Source organism: Vipera ursinii (assembly GCF_947247035.1).
Source record: "Vipera ursinii genome assembly, chromosome: 3".
NCBI lineage: Eukaryota > Metazoa > Chordata > Lepidosauria > Squamata > Viperidae > Vipera > Vipera ursinii.
In genome coordinates, this window is record NC_139516.1 from 126983113 (window position 1) to 127003026 (window position 19914).

The following is a 19914-nucleotide window of genomic DNA, read 5'->3' on the forward strand; positions in this document are numbered from 1 at the left end:
TTTCTCATGTGTTTGGCCAGGAAAGAAAGGCATCCCCTGAAGTTTTCCATGCCATGTAATTGTAAAGGACCCAGGTGCCTCTCTTTGAATTATGCATGCCCAGTAATCATAATCCTAGCAAGATGTTCTAGAACCACTAGGATAAAAGCAGCACATGTGTGGATCAAATCTTAACAGTAAGTGATGGAAGCCCATTTCATTTGAGTTCTCTTATGTTGCTTTCTAATTCATAGCAGATTCAGTTGCTCCCAGGAAAGAAATCGATTAAATCTATTCTCTTAGGTGGAATCTACAAGAGAGAAAAACCATTTTGCTTCAAATTACTGTATACCATATTTATCTTTTTATCTTTTTTAAAAAATTCAAATCCCAACACTGGCAAACTTGGTTCAGCCTATCCTATTCTCAAGGGCCACTGTTTCTCACACACGCAGGTGTGAAGCAAAAGTTGGCGTCTGTATGATCTCTGATTCTGCAGAATTCAACTGCAGCAGCAAAGTGTGGTGCCTAAGAGCCCTGCTCCTCTTGCTCATCTGCTCAATTACCTGTACTATTAATTATGCTGTGGTTTAAATCAAGCAAACTCAGGGAGAAAAATCCACCTTGTAGTATGAAGATTTCAGTAGCAATCTTCAGCCTTAACCATTGTCAGATCTAGTTTCCTGCTATTTGCCGAAAGTCACCCCAGGATTCAACCAAACACACAATGTCTTAACAGGAGAAAGAGTAGCACTCTCCAAACCTGGGATGCCTCCTGTAGCCATTTTGAAACCTTGGCCTTGGATTTGCTTCCCCCCCAAAGCATTTTCTTCTGTAAGCGTATCTTTAGTTGAATGACCTGGACTCAGTGACGCTGGAAGTCTCCGTTGTCTCACTGAATTTAGTTCCAGGAATTAAGGTCAGCCCAACTAACTATGGTCTCCAGAAGCTGAATGCAACCCCTGGTGTGGTATCCATTTTAGTTACTTCAGCACTCTTTTGATGAGATTTTTCTTCTTCTCCTTCTCATGTTTCACATTTTCAGTAGTAGTATAAAGCTTAGGGATGCTGTGTGGGGTCTGTTGTATTTTTTTTTTTGGTCAAGTTTAGGTTTCTTAGCCACTTTGCCTCCTATAGAAATTTGAGAAGAAACATGGTTTTGGTCTTTGCAAAGAAATAAAAACGTCCACAAGTATAAGGCTACAGAGCAACCTCTGCCTAATCTCTCCGCTTCACATGCTTTTTCCCAGCAGCGGAGCTGGCCCTCCCTCGATAATGGCCTTATAGCACTAGTTTCTCTGTGGTAAGAGTAAGGATATGTAGAAGGCAAGAGTTCGACACAAAGACGTTCAGTCCAGCCATTGAGTACCAAAAGCAGTTCAGGGAGCTCTGATGTCCTCCTACAGGCCAGAGACCATCACACGAAAAGATGGCGGCACATGTCTGTGCCGTGGGCTGGCACTGGGGCTGACACATGGACTGGCACAGCTGGCATCAACTCCTCCGATGGATGGCAAATAAGCATGATGAAGAATGGGCAGCTGTAAGGAGAGTCGCCGCTGTATGCTGTGAAGAAAGAACACAGAAAGATAAGGACATTTAGCCAGGTATTCAGTATTGCTGAGGGCTGCTAGCAAAGGGCCCCTGACTTTGGGATGCATCCACTGGGAATTATACTAGAACCTCAAACGATTCTGCAGATGCAGCTGCAGCCAGGACAATGAGCAGAACATCCTCCTTCGTTCTATTCTTTCCTGTCTTAACTAAATTATTCTGTGGATTTTAGCCCCCCTTGCTTTGTGTTTCTTTTTTTATTCATTTATGGAATATAAAAGGTACTTACCCAGGGCAAGATTAATACTAGGTGCATGGCTGTTCTAATACAGCAAGATACTCGCTACATGAGCATAAGCATTTCAGATCTTTAGGGAGCCATTTCGACATATTCAAAAGTTAAGACTTCCCCAAATTATCAGATAATTACTAGTTTGTCGCAAAGGAACATGTTTTGTATAATTGATGTGCAGATTTAACATGAAGATACTTTTAATTCTTGTGAACATCTAGCAAGAAAGAATTACTTTACTTACTGTTCTGGGGAGTTGATATCTTCTATAAAATCTTTGCTTGTTCTGGACGACTCTGTAGTATTCCATTGTGCTTGTGGATTTTGATCAAGATGATTTTTCAGCACTGTTTTTTCACCATCTGGACAAAAAAAATATTTTCAGACATTTATTAAAGGAACACTGTGGTGCATTTTTCTATATATTATTTGCAAAACAATGTAATTATTTTACAAATTATGATATTGTTTCTCAAAAATTATTCATTTGACCTAAAACCTAACTCCATCTAGACAACACTATTTTTGTGGTAATTAAATAGTACTGTTTCTTATTCAGATTGAAACAAATTGTAAACAAATTAGATAAAGAGAAGAAATTTCTCCCCCAAACTAGCATTTACAAGACACACACACACACACACACACACAGAGTCTAAAATTAGAATTATAAATAAACTCAGTTGAACTGAAGAACCTTCTTGATGAGAAGCGAAACGTTTTCAAGGAAAAAAAACCCAAGAAAGTCCAGTTGCCTTTTGAAAAGCATCTTTGGGACATCCATTACCCAGATGATTGAGAATCTCCATCGACAAAAACACTGAGCCTCACTGCCCCAGTATTCAAGTTAAGTTTATTAAAGATCTCATTTTAATTCATAAATTCATTCCATTGTATTATATGGGAGATGAATGAAGTGTTTGGTCTCATTCCTTTCTCTTCCTCATATTAGATCAGGAACTGGATTAGGGAGCAATGTATGAGAATGGTGACTAATAAAATAGATAACTAGAGCTGAGTTACGCAAATCAGTGTGGATTAAGTTCCAAGAATGAGAAAGAAATCAAGATAAAAAAATCTCTGTAGTATTGCCTTTCTAGATTGTTTGGGTAAAGCTGTATTAATGAGGTGCCTACAAAATTTCACTGACATTGTGTAAAATAATGCCATCATAGCATAGTGCTGGCTCTTGTTCTGTTTTACCACATAAGGGACACATGGAACATTCAATGCCTTTTATATAACCAAATCTTTATTGGGCCTTACAAATTCCATACCTTTGCTTTCTGTAAAATTGCGTATACTGAGAATATCATTGAGCTCCTGATAGTGGTTCTGTTTAATATACGTTGTTTTTTCAGGTGTGTCCTGAAGCTGCATTGTGACTTCTTCTAGAGCTTTGTCCAACTGTTAAAAGAAAAGAATGTTATAAATTATATGAAAACATTTGTTATCCTTCATTCTACATTTTTTGTCCCACTTTTTATGGACAAAGGCTTTTTACGGATACCAGCTTTGTGTAGTGTATTTATTTTAGCTATGCATAAAGATACACATATAAAGAAAGAACTTAAAGTACTATTATTCATCTGTGGAGACATCCATAGATAATGAATCATAAAAGAAAAATCTTTCTTGATCGCTAGTATTCCTATTTCAGTGCTGTTTCTTTGCAGAGGTTTCCTGAGCAGGTGATAGAATGTATCCAACCTTTTAAAAAAGTCACACAGGTTTTGTCCTATAAATAAATATATTGTTATTCGATCATGCATATGTCTAACCATAAGTACTAAGATTCTTACACATACTGTATCAAACCAGTTCTCAGTTTGATGAGTAACAGAATTACACAATAGAAATGATATTGTAAGGTGAAATGGTCAAGGGAAGGACTACTTGCTTTGATTTCATTTTTCATGTGTTATTCCATATTATGTTAAGACTAGACTTTGTTAAATTGTTATAGATGGGTGCTTAGTTTAGGACTATGAATTCTGACAGCTGCTACAGGCATCCTTTGGGAAACGTCCTTCCTCTAATTCTTCTCATGCTCCTAAAAGTAGACAGCAGCATAAAAAAATCTAAGCCGTCCCCAAGGTTTTGGTAGCTATAAAATGGCATTGTGAAAAATCTGGAAAAGCATTCTTTCTTGGTAGCTAGATGGTGGCGGTTATCAAGTGGGTAGTTAAAGAGATCATTCTGTTTAAAAAGGTGTCCTTGAAAAGGAGAACTTTGCACTATAATCTCTCCATCTTGACATTCCATCTGTTTCCCCAAGTACTATAGATTGTTTAATGCAGAAAATACAGAGTAAAATGTATAACTATAAACACTAGTGTTCTGTTTCTTAGAAAACATTCTCAAATAAATCTTCATAACTTCTCAAATCATCCAGCTGATTCATTAGCCTTAAGCCTTCTAATGTTTTTATACTGGAAGAGTGAAGTGGCCCTAGCTTCAATTAACTTTGTAATGTGATTGTAAAACTTAAATTAGGTGAGATGTTCATTTAGGCTTCTAATATTTCTCCTCAGCTTTCCTGTTACAAATGAATTAATAAATAACAAGAGCCATCATATTAAGTTAAGCAATGCAAAAGAAACTGAAGTGCATTTAAACCTCTCATGCGAAATTAAGACTTGAATATTAAGAAATCTCTTCTGGCATGGCTGAATTTCATCATCCTCCATCTTTCCACTAAAAATAATGTTCAAGGTAGCTCACAGTAAACCGTATGTAAATCAACAGAGTTAAAATTAAAAAGATTAAAATTCTCTAAATTAAAACGATAAAAATAGGCAATAGCCCATCAAATTAAAACCTAATGCACTTTAGCAGAAAGTTAGCAGATACTAAACTGTGTTTCTTTTTTCTTTCTTTTTTTAAACATATTTGCCTGGTGGAAGGATGCAGAGATGAAGCTATTCTAGCTTCTCTTGGTAGACATTTCCAAAGGCTGGGAACAGTCACCAATAAAGGCTTATGATTATGAACCGTGATTTCTCTCATGAGCAGAAGAACATTTGTTAACAGAGTTTGTCCCTAGTGAAGTCACTGAGGGAACTAGGGGAATGGCAACATCTTTTGAATTTTTCCTCTCCATTGCTGTGAGACTGGCAGGGAGGGAATCACAAGCCCTTCCTACTTGCAATTCTTGATATCAAGTGTGCAGAAGTTCTTGCTTCATAATTTTACTAACTTGGCCTAAAAAACCCCTGAAAACTCATTTCCATTAAGGGATAAATAAAGGATGCACAGTAGATTTTTAAGAATGGCAAAAACACACCAAACATTCCATCAGCCCTACAAGATAGACCGGAGTAGGAAACACTCCAAGGGAAATTTAGAACTATATTCCTTTAGTAACAAAATTTTGCAAATCTACTTGTTGACCTAATGACTTCTGGATTTGGTATCCAAGGCCATCTCCATGGCTTCCTACATATACTTTTAAAAACATTACCTTCAGAATGGGATATGTGGTCTAGCGCTTTCCTTTACTTCAGCTGTCATACTAGACAGACATGAATATTATATCATGTTCTCATTTACAAGGTTTTACATGACTTCCATACTGTCTCATTTTGGCTGTGTACGTGTGTTTTACATGGTGTATATCCTGTGTGTGTGCACATGTGTAAAAAACATGTAAAATGGTGGGGCAGATTAAAACAAATACATTTTTAATCTAAAATGAAAGCCAAAGCAAACTCAAGTAATCATATTTTCTGAAGAATGTTCCTACATGAAGCCACAGTCCTAGCAGATGGCCAGCAGCAAACTCCATATAATAAATAGTCCAGTCACTAAGTGCAATTAAACTTCATTGCAATCCAGCTAAATTTTGGAAAATTATGTTCCACTTGAGTTTGGTGGGATAGATTTGGGAACAGTATACCAATTTCTGCTCCATTCCATTATTACCAGTTATTTAAAATGGCACTGTTCCAGCTATGATGCAGTACCAACTGGAGAAGAGGAGAAAGTTATCAGTAAAATCTCATTCAATTATGAAGATTGGTTAGTGCAGGGGTAGGCAACCTTGGCTCTTTTATGACCCGTGGACTTCAACTCCCAGAATTCCTGAGCCAGCATGGCTGGCCTGGCTCAGGAATTCTGGGAGTTGAAGTCCACGAGTCATAAAAGAGCCAAGGTTGCCTACCCCTGGGTTAGTGTAAGAATCTTTGAGCTGTGTGTATAAACTCACTGTGGTATAGTTGGGAAATTTTTTTTCTGCCAGATTTAAATTAAGGAAGCCCTTTTTAATATTTTTTAAGGGAATTGTATTCTATTTCCTCCTCTCTTCCCCATTTTGTTATAGAAAAAAAGAGTAGTATTGTACTTTGAGTTATCTGGTTAGCATTAGACATCAAACTGATGGTACATAATCTATCATCTTTTTTTCTCTTTCTCTCTATGGGTATTTTTGTACCAAGTTAAAGTGGCTAAGAGATAAATGAAAATTTATCTTTTCTGTAAAATCAACTACCATCCCACCACCAGTTGGCTGAAAAATGGATAATGGTCATAGACAAAGTGCTTGGAAACTGCATCAGGAAAGTAGATTGATTGGGAAAGTCAATATTCTCTCACTATGCTCTTTATCTGATACTTGGGGAAGTTAATTATGTCTTGCTATCTTAGAATGTATCTTAAGAACTACTGTGATTATCGTATGTCAATTATTTGCATTACATAAATGCAAAACGCATCTGTTCAGGACCAGCAAGAGTAGGGTGGCAGCCCACTCAAGAAGCAGACTGGGAATGAAAAAGATCAGGGGCCTACCCCTCCAACTTTGCTCTGAAGGCTCTGAACAAGACTACTCACACCAATACTTCACTTTGAGAAATGCTACTGCTGCAATCACATACCCATGCAGTTTTCTGGACTAGGAATTAAATCCAAATCCTTGCTGTCACAGGAACTCTTCAGAATTTGGTATTGCCTGGGAGTGGTCTTGTGATAGCAGGCACATAAAGGCAGGAAAATATATAACAGCAGCCCTCTATCTTAGGTAGTTGATCTGTTTGGGCTGCCATTACTTCACTCTTTCAGTCCTAAAAACTGGATTTGAAGCAAGTTTCTCTTTCCTGTTTTCCAGGAAATCAATCATTTCCTGAAATCTCAGGGGGAAGTAGAATCATTCTAGAGGTCAGGAATGCAACAGAGTAGGTGTGCTTCCTTGGTCCTGCAAGATTACATTCTTTAATTGATGGGGCCCAGAGTGCACCCACCCTGCTGGACTGTACTGGACAGATGCAGATAACTGGAAATTTTTCTCATTATCTTCTGACTAGATTAGTCTCTGCTGCTGGTGAGAAGTGCCAAATGAAGATGAATGATAAATCAGAATTTTCAGCAATTCCACTAATCATTTCATTTAAACATGGCCATAGCCTTTCTGTTATGTATCATTTTAGCAGTATGCAGGATTTTGTCATTGCACATTACATTAAACACCTTTTAAAAAGAAGAATTAAAATATTACCACTGGAGTACATATGGATTAAGATGTTAAAAATGGCCATGGTGGGTTATGAAATCTGCTTTTATTATACTAAAAATGAGTCAATGCTCAATAACATGTTTTTATTTTTAAAATGTCTTACTTCTTGAAGTACAGAAAATCAATTACAAGTAATACTAGCAATAAATAGTATCAGCAAAATAATGGATGATTGTTCTAATAATAATGATTAAAAAATCCTGGCTGAAAGTTCTCTCAGTTCATAGCTAAAAATACATTCTACATTTGATGAGGGCAACAGCAGTATTAGGAAATAGAAATGACTATTCTAAAAAAATGGACAAATTTTCTACATTCATGAGGCCAATGCACAATAAGGAGGGTTTACATAGAAAGGAAAACATGGGCAATTTAAAATGTGGTTCTTTATATTTCATCTGTTTTGACTCCAAATGTGAATGGCTTCCTGGCTGTACCAAATGAGCTTACATGCAAAGTCAACAGGACACAATCAGAGCAGGTAATACCTCTGTTATTTTCATTCTAAGCTGGTGGTTCTCTGACTGTAGCCCTTCTAATCGAGATGTGCTGGCTTGGTTGACACTGGTGACAGATGTTGATGTTTTTGAATCATCTTTCTTCTGATTTTGGGTGAACTGAAGCCCTCTGTTCCGAGTGGCAGCATCTGGATTTGTTCTCAGAGTAATTAACTGAAAGTTTTAACAGCAATGAGATAATCCTCAAGGATATTTATTGAGTCATTGGCTATCTTTGCCCCCCTTAACACTATAAAAATAAAAGTTATAGAGCACACGGATAATTCAAGTATCAAGTTTGAAATTTTCAGCAGCAATCCCCTCATTTTCCACATACACATGTCTTAAATTATTCAGCTACATATAATCCCATCCCCAACTTGCAAAAATTTCTTATTGCACCACCGAGCTTCTCAGAAACCCATGCAAGTAGCCTTAGTACTACCATGATTCCTTACCACCTCAGTGCATCCATTCTGGGCATGTACTCTATGCATCTGAGGAAGGGAGATGCAGCTCAGAAAAAGTTATGTCTTTCAGTAAAATTTGTCTAATTGGAAAAGATGCTACTAGAGGTGCTTAATTTTTGCCACCCACAGAGTAATACAGGTCTCTCCTTCCTATGTCTAGAATTACAGATAATTGTGAAATAACATTCCAACCTAATACGGGCAATCATGGTTATGATTATGATTTCTAGCCTTTTAATATACACAACTCGAGACACGAAACACACTATTATGCTCTATCCCAGGGGTCCCCAACCCCCGGTCTGTGGACCAGTACCAAGCCGTAGCATGCCAGCAACCAGTCCGCAGGATGCAGGCAGCACATAAAACCCCACCCCCTCCGGTCCACAGAAAAACCTCTCTCCACGTAACCAGTCCCTGGTGCCCAAAAGGTTGGGGACCTCTGCTCTAACCATAACATTCTATTGGCTCTCAACTTACAGAAGAAGTTGAGCCAAGTGTTCCATTTTTGCATTGTTCCTCCTCATTCCAAAGCAACTTCATAATGGAGACAGCCACCTAACAGCTGTACAAAATCATATGCAAATAAAACCCTTCAATGCAAATCAGGTTGCTTACCTTAGGTACGAAGACTAAGCAGAGGGTAATGGTGCTACAAAATATAATCACTAGTGCCACAATGCAGAACTGTACATTGGGCTGGTCTCGTGTAAGAAAGGAAACAGCAGCTCCAATGATGCACATGATGCCCACATTATAAACACTCATGCCAATATATTTACTGTCGTTCAGAGCAGGAATGCTCACATTTCGAGTCTCCCATGCCAAAAAACACCCAAATAGCTGGAACCAGGAGAAAAAAAAAAGGAAGGCATATTGTAACACAACGCACAGTTGCATTTTTTTCATTTTTTGAAAACAAAATTGCATTCACATATTGAAATTGGGAGGGGGAGATTCCTCCCCCCCCCCGCAACAAACAAGTAAAACAGAAAGGGATGGCACACATTTTACACACAGAATGCAGCTCTTTAAACACAATATTAAATTTGGATCAGAAGGAAGCTGTTTTACTGTTTCTATTCTTCTGCACGGGACAATGTAAGTCCTGCGCTAAATTTTAGTTTGACAAGTGCAAGTATATTTAATTACCACTGATGAACCTGATAATTAACTCTTCTTTTAAAATGAGTAGGATTTTAAAGAGTTTAACACTGAATTCATCACACTTTATGGTATTTAAGTTCAGACGGGGGGGGGGGAAGTGGAGTTACTGCCATTATGGTGGCTACTTACATGTTCCTATAACTACATAACTTACCAGAGGGCACTAAGTACAGCCTAAACATGAAACATAAAGGAGCTAACATAGAGTAGCAGCTCCCTTATCTCCTCTGATCATTAGCTAGAAAGAACTGTTAAAGTGTTGGACTAGGAACTGGGAATCCCAGGAGGAAGACTACCCTCCACCATAAAGTTCACAAATATTCTAGCTCAACAATCCTGTGTGGTGAGGAAAAAATGGAGGAGAGAGTATGTGTACACCTAAAGTTCCTGAAGGAAAGGCAGAATAAAAATCTAACAGACAGCAGGAGATGAATATTATTTATATTTCTGTAACTGAAACTTTTAAGTTATAAAACAAGGTTTATTGCTAAACAGCCATTAAAGGTATTTCCAATAGATTGGGTACAATTGTGTTAAGCTAGAATTACTGATACTTTTATTAGGTCATGTATTTCAAGGTGCAGGGAAGGTACTTTGAACAGTCACACAATAATCAATGCTATTTACTTTCACTAGCTGTATTTAAAGGGCAGAAACTTATGATTACATTGGACAGTGAGAATTCTAGATGTAAAAGTGCTGACTCAAGTTATCATAATCTTAGTAGTCAGGCTTATAATATGCAGCTTTTGTGTCTCCAGACCATATTCTCCACCTTTCAATTTGCCCCTAAATTCTCCCTCTGTTAGGCAGAAGAAAAATATATTAGAATAAAAAATATATTTAGAATTAGAATAAAAAATTATATCTTTGCTTTGGGAGGGACAGAAGCTTTGTGAAATTAGTCTCACTATTATCACAGGATAAGTTATTTTGATTTCTGTTTTGATGATAAGCTTAAATGCTTGTCTATATTTCATTTATTTATTAGATTTTTGTTGTTGTTGTTAGCTGTGAAGTTGTGTCCGACCCATCGCGACCCTATGGACAATGTTCCTCCAGGCCTTCCTGTCCTCTACCATCTTCTGGAGCCCATTTAAGCTCACGCCTACTGCTTCAGTGACTCCATCCAGCCAGCTCATTCTCTGTCGTCCCCTTCTTCTCTTGCCCTCAATCTTTCCCAGCATTAGGCTCTTCTCCAGTGAGTCCTTCCTTCTTATTAGGTGGCCAAAGTATTTGAGTTTCAACTTCAGGATGTGGCCTTCTAAAGTGCAGTCGGGGTTGATCTCCTCTAGGACTGACCGGTTTGATTGCCTTGCAGTCCAAGGGACTCGCAGGAGTCTTCTCCAGCACCATAGTTCAAAGGCTTCAATTCTTTGGTGCTCAGCCTTTTTTATGGTCCAACTTTCACTGCCATACATTGCAACTGGGAAGACCATAGATTTTAGATTTTTACCCTGCCTTTGTTCTTTTTATAAATAATTTAAGATAGCAAACATAACATACTATGGCTACTGCTAAGCTTGTAAGCCGCCCTGAGTCTTTGGAGAAGGGCGGGATATAAATGGAATTAAAATAAAAAATAAAATAAAAATAATACTCCTTCCTCCTCCTTTTTGCCCCAACACCAACTCTGTAAGGTGAGTTGAGCTGAGTGAGAATGACTGGCCTAAGGTCACCAGTCATGCTTTTATGCTTAAGGCGGGACTAGAACTCAGTTTCCTAGCTTCTTGGCCAGCATCCTAACTCTACACCAAACTGGCTCTCATTTTAAGAGGATTTTAATATATCAATAGTAAAGGTATTTTATTTACTTATAATTAGAATACATATATTTGAATGAAATAAACCCCTCTAATATAATGTAGATGTTTAGTTTAGAAAAGCACGGCAAAAACAAGACAGGCAAGATTCATATTTCTCTCCTAGCTTTCATTCCTTCAAAGTTTTCAGGGGAGGTGCCTGATTTTCTCCTATCACCCTTTTCATCTAGAAGCCATCCTAGAAGGTAAGCTAGGCAGAGCAACAATGACTAATATAAAGTGACCCTAGTCAGTTTCACGGCTAAACAAAACTGTGAATTAAAGTTTCCTGAATTCCTGAGCCAGGAATAGTAAACGTTACACCACCACCCTAGGCTCTGAGCTGCACTTACCATTCAACTTACCATGAGTAGGCCTTTATAGGCATAAACGATGCCAAGCCAGATAGTCATGTGAGTGTTTTCACAATGCTCCAAAATGGGAAGAATTGAGATATCTCGGCCTGCAGGGTCAGGCTACAAGGGGATATAAGAGAACAAAAGAGAGTTTGTAGTTGATATTTATTTCTTTAAATCTATAGGTGAGGAAGAAGAAGGCTATGGCTGGTCTGAAGAGAAAAATCCTGCAAGAAATGGAATTAAGGTGGAAGGAGGTTATCAGATTGTCTCATTATTCAAAAATGTACACCATTTGGGGGCATTTTTACTGCAATTCTATACACACTTAACTGGGAATAAGACCTACTAATAAAATGCATTGTTGTTGTTCTATGCACATGTATCATTATTAATTGCATGCATATACTGTTATTATTATCAATTTGAATCTATCCATTGCAGGATCAAGGCCTCTTCATTCAAGGTTATGGTCTACTATGGGTTGGCACATTTTCGAATAAGGAGCAGCGAGTCATGCAACCACCTCTTGTGCCTTAGGAAAGACCAGAATCAGGGTCTCTCTTCTCCTCTCATGTTTATATGTATGTATGTATGTAAAGTATATGCAACAAACCTGGTCATACATTTCATTTAATATATTTACAAGTAGTCCTTGAATTACAACTGAAACTGGTACCAGAATTGCCATCACTAAACACTGCAGTTGTAAAGTACAACATCATGTGGTTGCGTTGCACAGCGATCACAATCCAAGCAGTTCTGGTTGTTGTCTTAACTTCAGACGGGTGGTTCATTAAGTGGAAAGTGGAGGGAGTCTGAGGTAAAGAGAGCAGACATGATGTGGAGGTGCTGCAGGGGGGGTGGGAAAGCCCTGGGCGGCCTAGGGAGGCTACGCACAAGTTGGTGGAGGAAGTGCTGTGATGTGGCACAAGTTCAGAAGGCTAGGGAAAGAGGGCATGAGGTGTGTGAGAACATAGTATGTGCAAGTAAAGACAAGCCAGAGGTGGGTAAGACTTACCCAAGCAACTTGCAATCTTGCCTATCAGTTTCCCCATTGACTTTGCTTGTGGGAAGCTGGCAGGGAAGCTAACAAATGGCAACCACCTGACCGCAGGAAACTGCAACTGGTTGTAAGTTCAACCGGTTGCCAAGTCCCTGAATTTTGATCATGTAACCACAGGGGCACTACAACATCCAGAACTTTGAGGACCAGTCATAAGTCCCTTCATTCACAGCCACTGTAACTTCAAATGGTCACTGAATGGATGGCACCATCAGTGCCTCCGCTCAACACCGAACAGCACATCAGCATTGATCATATAACCTACTTGGATAATGAAATGTCTGCTAGCAAACAACTAAGCTCAGAAAACACAAGGATTCCATGGTTTAACCCTGAGCTACATATATTCTCTTTTATTGGAAGTCATTTTCTTTTTTCATACTCATGAAGGTAGGAGGGGACAGAGATTGTAGTCTGACTGTTGGGGTGAGTGAGTAGGAACCAATGAAATGCCTTTATAATGTGACTTTTAGTTCCATCAGTCTGTTTGCTTCATTCTTTTAATATTACAAAAGCAGACAGTTCATCCACAAAAATGTATGGCATCCTCCAGCAAAAATCACCTACAAAGGAAAGTATGAAAACTTCTGCATCTAAAATGCTATTTTTTTAAAAAAAAAATTAGAAATGAAAATCAGTCTAGGAGGCAGAGTCCTGGAGCTGATGGCTGAGGACCAAGAATGTGAATGTTTTTATTTACCTCCAAGATATGAATGAGACACATTTCTCTGGGATTTTATTATATTCCTATGCAAAGATTTCATACTATGGAGAGGGCATGGTTTTGATAAGTGTAGAGATGTTATTTAATCAAATAAGACAAGACCAGGTGCTTTGCACTGTAAAATATTACTGCACATTACTATAATATTAAATTAATGAAGAACGCATTGAATATAAAAACAAACTAGCTTGATAACATCCAATTACTTTTGCCATTTGTTTTTGCCTTTTGATTTTTTATTTTACAAGCAACAATACTGTATGTACTTATAGAGGGAGCTGGAATAAAACAAATCCTTGTCTGCTCTTAAATGTGTATCTGGTCAATTTTAATGGACAAACACCACATTTCTTATTAAAAATCATTAGCTGCTTGCATGTTGCACACCATCAATACTTTTCTACATTGTGCTAGTGTTACCATTAATGTCCAGCTAAAAGGATGTGGACTGATTTAGATAAGGCCACACTTAGAGCAGATCAATCTAAATAAATGGGAATTAAACTACGCTGGAGGTTTTTTTTTAAGTATAAGTTTATTTCAATAAGCTAAGCTCGGCTGTAGCTTTTTTGAAATGTAACTTTATTTCTGACCATAAAAGCAAATGATTATTTATTCGATATGAATGCTACCCAACTCCAAGTGACTCTGGATGGCTCACAGCATAAAAATAAACCACAAATACAGTTTGTAGGTTGAATTTACAATCAGTTGAATTTACCACAGATCCCCCGCCCAATACTTATGACCCATTTCCTAGTTATGGCCATTGAAGAACCCTTGCAATCTTTTCCCTTATGACCAACTGCAGTCCCTCCACCTATCTCCCCCCACCATCCTTCCCCACTGGGTCCCTGCAAACCTTGGATCTGCTTTCCCCCACACACTAGGTCCCTGCAGGGCTAGGGGCCTCCTCCCCTGTTACTCACCACACAGTTAACTTTTGAAGATCTCCAGAGCTCCGGAACTCACTTTGAGGAAGGAGGGTAGGCCGCTCTGTCCCTCAGTGTTCCTACCATGTTGAAATGGCAGCCCAGGGATCCTGAGGGTTAGAGTGGCCTGGCCCCCTTCCCCAACATGAGCTCCAGAGAAATGTTAAGTGCATGATGGGTGATGAGGGTGGGGAGGAGGTTTAAGTCTTGTGGGGATTCGGTGTTGGGGGGAGAAAGGCCTGTGGGGACCCAGTGGGGAGAAAGAGACGTCCAGAGACCTAATGGGAGAGAAATGCCTGTGGGACTCAGTGGGGGAGAGAGAAAGCAGGCCCAAAAGCTGTGGGGATCCCAAGGAGAGGGAACCAAAACACAGGGTGTCTCAGGGGGAGATGGACATGGGAGCCCTGGGGCAGGCAGGCCTGGGTCTGCACTAGGTCTCCCAGGGCCTCTCCTACCCCCGAGGTATTCTGTGTTCTGTTTCCAACTGCATCAGGGTGAGCAAGTGATATTGCTTAATGACCAAAACTGAATGCAACTGTAATGGGCAGGCTCCATTAAGGTTGCAGGTTGAGCACTACCAGTATACAAAAAGCATATGGCAACAAGATGGAAGAAGCGGTCAACAAAACAAACATATTATTTGCTCACAAGCATCTAACTCCTTCTAGCCCGATGACAGAGAGAACAGTCTGTCTTTGAGGTCCTCCAGAATGCCATCAGTGTGGGAGCTACCCAGCTCTTAAAGGAACCTATTTCCAGAGAGTTTTAGGTGCCTTGACAGAGAAGAAATGCTTCTGGGTTCCAGAAAGGTAGCACTGCTTGGTTGAAAGAACCTGGAATTCATCATCTCTGTTGTATTAAACTGGTCAAGCTGATTGATATGTATTCATCAGTTAATTGTAATAAGTGTTCACATGTTAATGACATTATTAATTAGTTATGTTACATCAAGTTGGAAATGGTTTCAGAACGCTTCGTGAGGTAAATCTCCCTTGACAGTTCAGCACGTGGCAATTTGACAGCTGTCAAATTGCCGGCAGCTAACACGCAGGCGCAACGTTGACAGCTCCACACGCGGACCCGAGCTGTCAGAAACCAACGCAGACGATTGGCCCAGCCGACGAGAGGGAAAGCAGCGGGTCCAGGGATTGGCAGAACCAACAATCAGCGGGCTATATAAGGGAGCTGTAACCCCACTGTCTTTGCCTTGGTGTACCTCAATAAACCTAGAAGCTGAACCTGCTGTCTCCGCGTAATCCTTATCACCTATCTACTACTGGCGACGAAGGTGGGATTGGCTTGCTAAGCTGAAGTCACTGAGCTTAGGAAGGGTTCCTTCTGGAGGCTCTGAGCTAGTCACGGGAAGTTGTAACTTCCACCTCAAGCAAGCCGAAGGAGAACCGAGACAGCATGGCAGCTTTCGGCCAGATACGCGAGTTTGACACTCGATTTCCCGAGCGTTGGGAATCACACCTTGGCCAAATTGAAGGCTACCTGCTGGTCAGCAAGATAACCGATGACCGGGCTAAGGCGGCTGCACTCTTGTACCTCAGCGGAACCGCGGTATACGACGTGGCCGTTGGTCTATGCAGCCCAGAGCCGGTCGCGCAGGTGACCTACGCTGAGCTAACAGAAAAGCTCAGCAAGCACTACATGCCGACCCATTCCAAAATCTACTGGAGGGTCGAGTTTGTGAGGCGTCGCCAAAGACCCGGGGAAACGGCAGCAGACTTCGTAGCTGGCATGAGACAGGCCGCCAGATGGTGTCACTTTCCGGACCTGGAGGACCGGATAAGGGACCAACTGGTCATCGGCCTCCGAGACGAGCACCTCCAGAGGAAAATAATGGCGAAACCGTCCCTGAATCTAGCTGAAGTCACTAGGGAGATTCAGGCGTACGAAAACACCCACTCCGAAGACTTCGCCAAGGCTGAACAGAACCAAACCAGGGCCGTGAAACCAGGGCCGGAAACAGTCCCCAGAGACCAAGGTGAAATAGAAGACCTCACCGACATGGACGCCATCCACCATCGATTCGAAAAGCTCCAAAGCCGAAAAACCAACAACAAGGAAGGGGCAAGACCCAAGAACATCAACCGAGAGCCCCGAGTCACTTGTGCCAGCTGCGGAGGAAACCACATCAGATCCTCCTGCAGATTTAGAAACGCCCGGTGCCACAACTGTCGAAAATCGGGGCACATCAAAACAGCATGCAGAAGCCGCAACCGTGGGGAGCTACACGAAGTTGAAACAACGTCCCCAGGTATGACACCCCGGAGCAGGGAAAAAATCAGGCCCCCCAGCCACCTAGTGCAGGCTATTAACAAAACAGCAGGAGGGGGGGCAGCCACAAGTTAACCCCTAAAGTAAAAATTAAAGCCAAACTACAAGGGGTACCTTGTGAACTAGAGGTTGACTCCGGCTCAGCCGTCACCCTCATCTCAGGGCAAACCTTCAAGGAAATTTGCCGCAAAAACAGGAGGCAAATTCCCTTAAAACCTCCCCAGGTGACCCTAGCGGATTACCAAAGGTCTCCAATACCCCTGAAGGGCCAAGCGAAAATTCTAGTGGAATTTAAAAAATTCCGAGGACCCCTCATGGTCCTAGTGACCCAAGAGAACAGGTCAAACCTAATCGGCCTAGACTGGTTCAGGGCACTTGGCATAATACTAACGGGCATCAACAGGGTACAGGCCGCAAGCCTCGAAGACGTCTGCAAACAATTTGCAGACGTCTTTGACGGTTCCCTAAGAACTTACACAGGGCCCCCCATCACCCTTAAGCTAAGGCCAGATGTACCTCCCATTAGAATCCGAGCCCGAAGGGTCCCGTTCGCCCTCAAACAAAAAATTGAGGACGAGCTGGACCGCCTCGTCAAAATAGGAGTCCTAGAACCCACCGACGGTGGGACCTGGGAAACCCCTATAGTAACACCTATAAAACCTAACGGCCAAATTCGTTTATGTGCCGATTATAAAGCTACTCTAAACTGGGCACTAAACGCACATGCTTACCCGGTTCCCGCGGTGAAAGACGTCCTCTCTTCGATCAGGTCCGGCGCCATCTTTGCCAAACTTGATTTGGCGCAAGCGTATTTGCAGCTTCCAGTAACTCCTGAAACCGCAGATGCGCAAACGATTGTAACTCACCGCGGGGCTTTTAAAGTCAAACGCTTACAATTTGGCATTTCGGCAGCCCCAGGAATCTTCCAAGAAGTAATGGAAAAAAACTTTAAAAGAGATTCCTGGGGTATGCCCCTATTTTGATGATGTCCTAATCGCAGGCGAAAACAAAGAAAATTTACCGGAGCGCCTGTCAGCTGTTCTGACAAGATTCAGAACAGCAGGTCTTAAACTTCACAAACAGAAATGCCAGATAGGAGTCCCCTCAACAGAATTTTTAGGCTACAAAATAGATGCCCACGGGGTGCACCCCACCGACGCAAAAATCAAAGCTATCAAAGCAGCCCCAACACCAAAAAATAAGCAAGAGATACAAGCATTCTTAGGACTCTTGAACTTTTATCATGCATTTTTACCACATAAGGCTACTCTAGCTGAACCGTTGCACCGCCTCTTAGATAAGGGACGCCCCTGGCTCTGGACATCGGAACACGATGCCAGTTTCAACAAACTCAAAAACGCCCTGTGCCACAGTTCTACAGTTACATTATTCAGGGAAGACCTTCCCCTCTGCATCGCCTGCGATGCATCTCCATACGGTATTGGGGCAGTATTAAGTCATCTTTTTGACTCAGGAGAACAAAAACCTATAGCATTCTATTCTAGGACCCTAACAAAGGCAGAAAGAAATTACGCCCAAATTGACAGAGAGGCGCTAGCCATCGTTGCGGGGGTCAAAAAGTTCCACGACTACCTATACGGTAGAACGTTTACCATATTCACCGATCACAAGCCCCTTCTGGGCATATTCACGTGGAACAAACTAACCCCGCAAATACTTTCACCCAGAACACTACGTTGGTCAACCTTCTTGTCAGCTTATTCCTTCCAATTAATCCATAAACCGGGAAAAGAATTAGGACACGCTGACAGGCTCAGCAGACTTCCCCTGCCTGAATCTGACCCAGACCCAGCTCCAGCTGGGCGTATTCTGGCGATCTCAGAACTTCCAGATACCCCCCTGACAGCTAAGGACATTTCCGCAGCTACAGCCACTGACAGAATATGCAGCCGAATATATCAATGGGTCTCCGCAGGATGGCCAACCTTGTGCCCAGGGGAGGAATTTAAACCATACTATGCTAGACGACAGGAACTTTCAGCACACCTAGGGTGCCTACTATGGGGAAACAGGGTGGTAGTTCCCCAAAAGCACAGAGAAAAGACATTAATAACACTTCATGAGGGCCACCCAGGGATCGTAAAAATGAAAGCCCTAGCGAGAAGCTATGTATGGTGGCCGGACATAGATAGCAACATAGAAAATTATGTCGCAGGCTGTTACCCTTGCCAACTAACAAGATCAGCCCCACCTCAAAACACTCCACACAGATGGGAGGCAACAAAGAACCCATGGTCCAGGGTCCATCTGGACTTCGCCGGACCATTCCAGGGGCAAACATTCCTTATAGCTGTAGATAGTTTCTCAAAATGGCTTGAAATTGCCCCAGTCCACAGCACCACCACTACCAACACAATTCAGGCTTTACGGGGTTTTTTTGCTACACACGGCCTCCCTGACACCTTTGTCACTGACAATGGACCCCAATTTACATCCCACGAATTTCAGATATTCACGAGGGGCAACTCTATTAAACACGTTACATCAGCTCCCTTCCACCCCTCCTCCAACGGGATGGCTGAAGTCACGGTGAGAGCCACCAAAGACGCCCTCAGAAAAATTGTACAAGGCAACTGGCATCGCAGACTCTCCCAATACCTTCTCGCCCAGCACACCACACTATGCACCACCACCGGAAAATCACCACCGGAACTACGATGGGGACGAAGACTGATCACCCGGTTGGATAGAATGCACCCAGACAGAGGCAACATTGAAAGCGAACATCCCCTTCCATCGAGAACTTTTTCCATTGGCCAAACCGTATGGGCCCGTAACTATGCATCAGGACCAAAATGGCTGCAAGGCACCATAATCGACCAAACAGGGCCACTTTCATACATTATACAGACTCAATTCAATGAACACATCCGCAGACACTTAGATCAGTTGCGGAACCGACAACCCCAAAACATTCAACCACCAACCCCGCCCCGCACATCACCCCCCCAAATAGCAACCGAAACCCGTCAAATTCCCACATTCTACCAACCAGCACCGGGGGAAGGGGAACAAGAGAACGATGGAACCCCAAGACGCTCCAGCCGAAGGAGACAACCACCAACATATTTGCGAGACTACGAATGGGGGGGCAAAACACAGCAACAGAGGGAGAGGAATGGCACCAGTTCGGGGGAGGGGTAAGGGGTGATATGTATTCATCAGTTAATTGCAATAAGTGTTCACATGTTAATGACATTATTAATTAGTTATGTTACATCAAGTTGGAAATGGTTTCAGAACGCTTCGTGAGGTAAATCTC

At 41.5% G+C, this 19914-nt stretch overlaps 1 protein-coding gene across 1 annotated transcript in view; it reads right to left on the minus strand.

Annotated features, from left to right (window-relative positions):
- Window positions 1-1283: 1283 nt before the first annotated feature.
- Window positions 1284-19914, minus strand: part of GABBR2 (gamma-aminobutyric acid type B receptor subunit 2) — a gene marked incomplete at its 5' end in the record, with an annotated part of 408227 nt that continues 389596 nt past the window's right edge. The window contains 6 exons of the mRNA XM_083360642.1: window positions 1284-1545; window positions 2070-2187; window positions 3103-3232; window positions 7823-8005; window positions 8920-9144; window positions 11636-11746. Of these exons, the coding sequence (XP_083216768.1) occupies window positions 1380-1545; window positions 2070-2187; window positions 3103-3232; window positions 7823-8005; window positions 8920-9144; window positions 11636-11746 (933 nt within the window). The 3' untranslated portion in view covers window positions 1284-1379. The remainder of the gene's footprint in view (window positions 1546-2069; window positions 2188-3102; window positions 3233-7822; window positions 8006-8919; window positions 9145-11635; window positions 11747-19914) is intronic.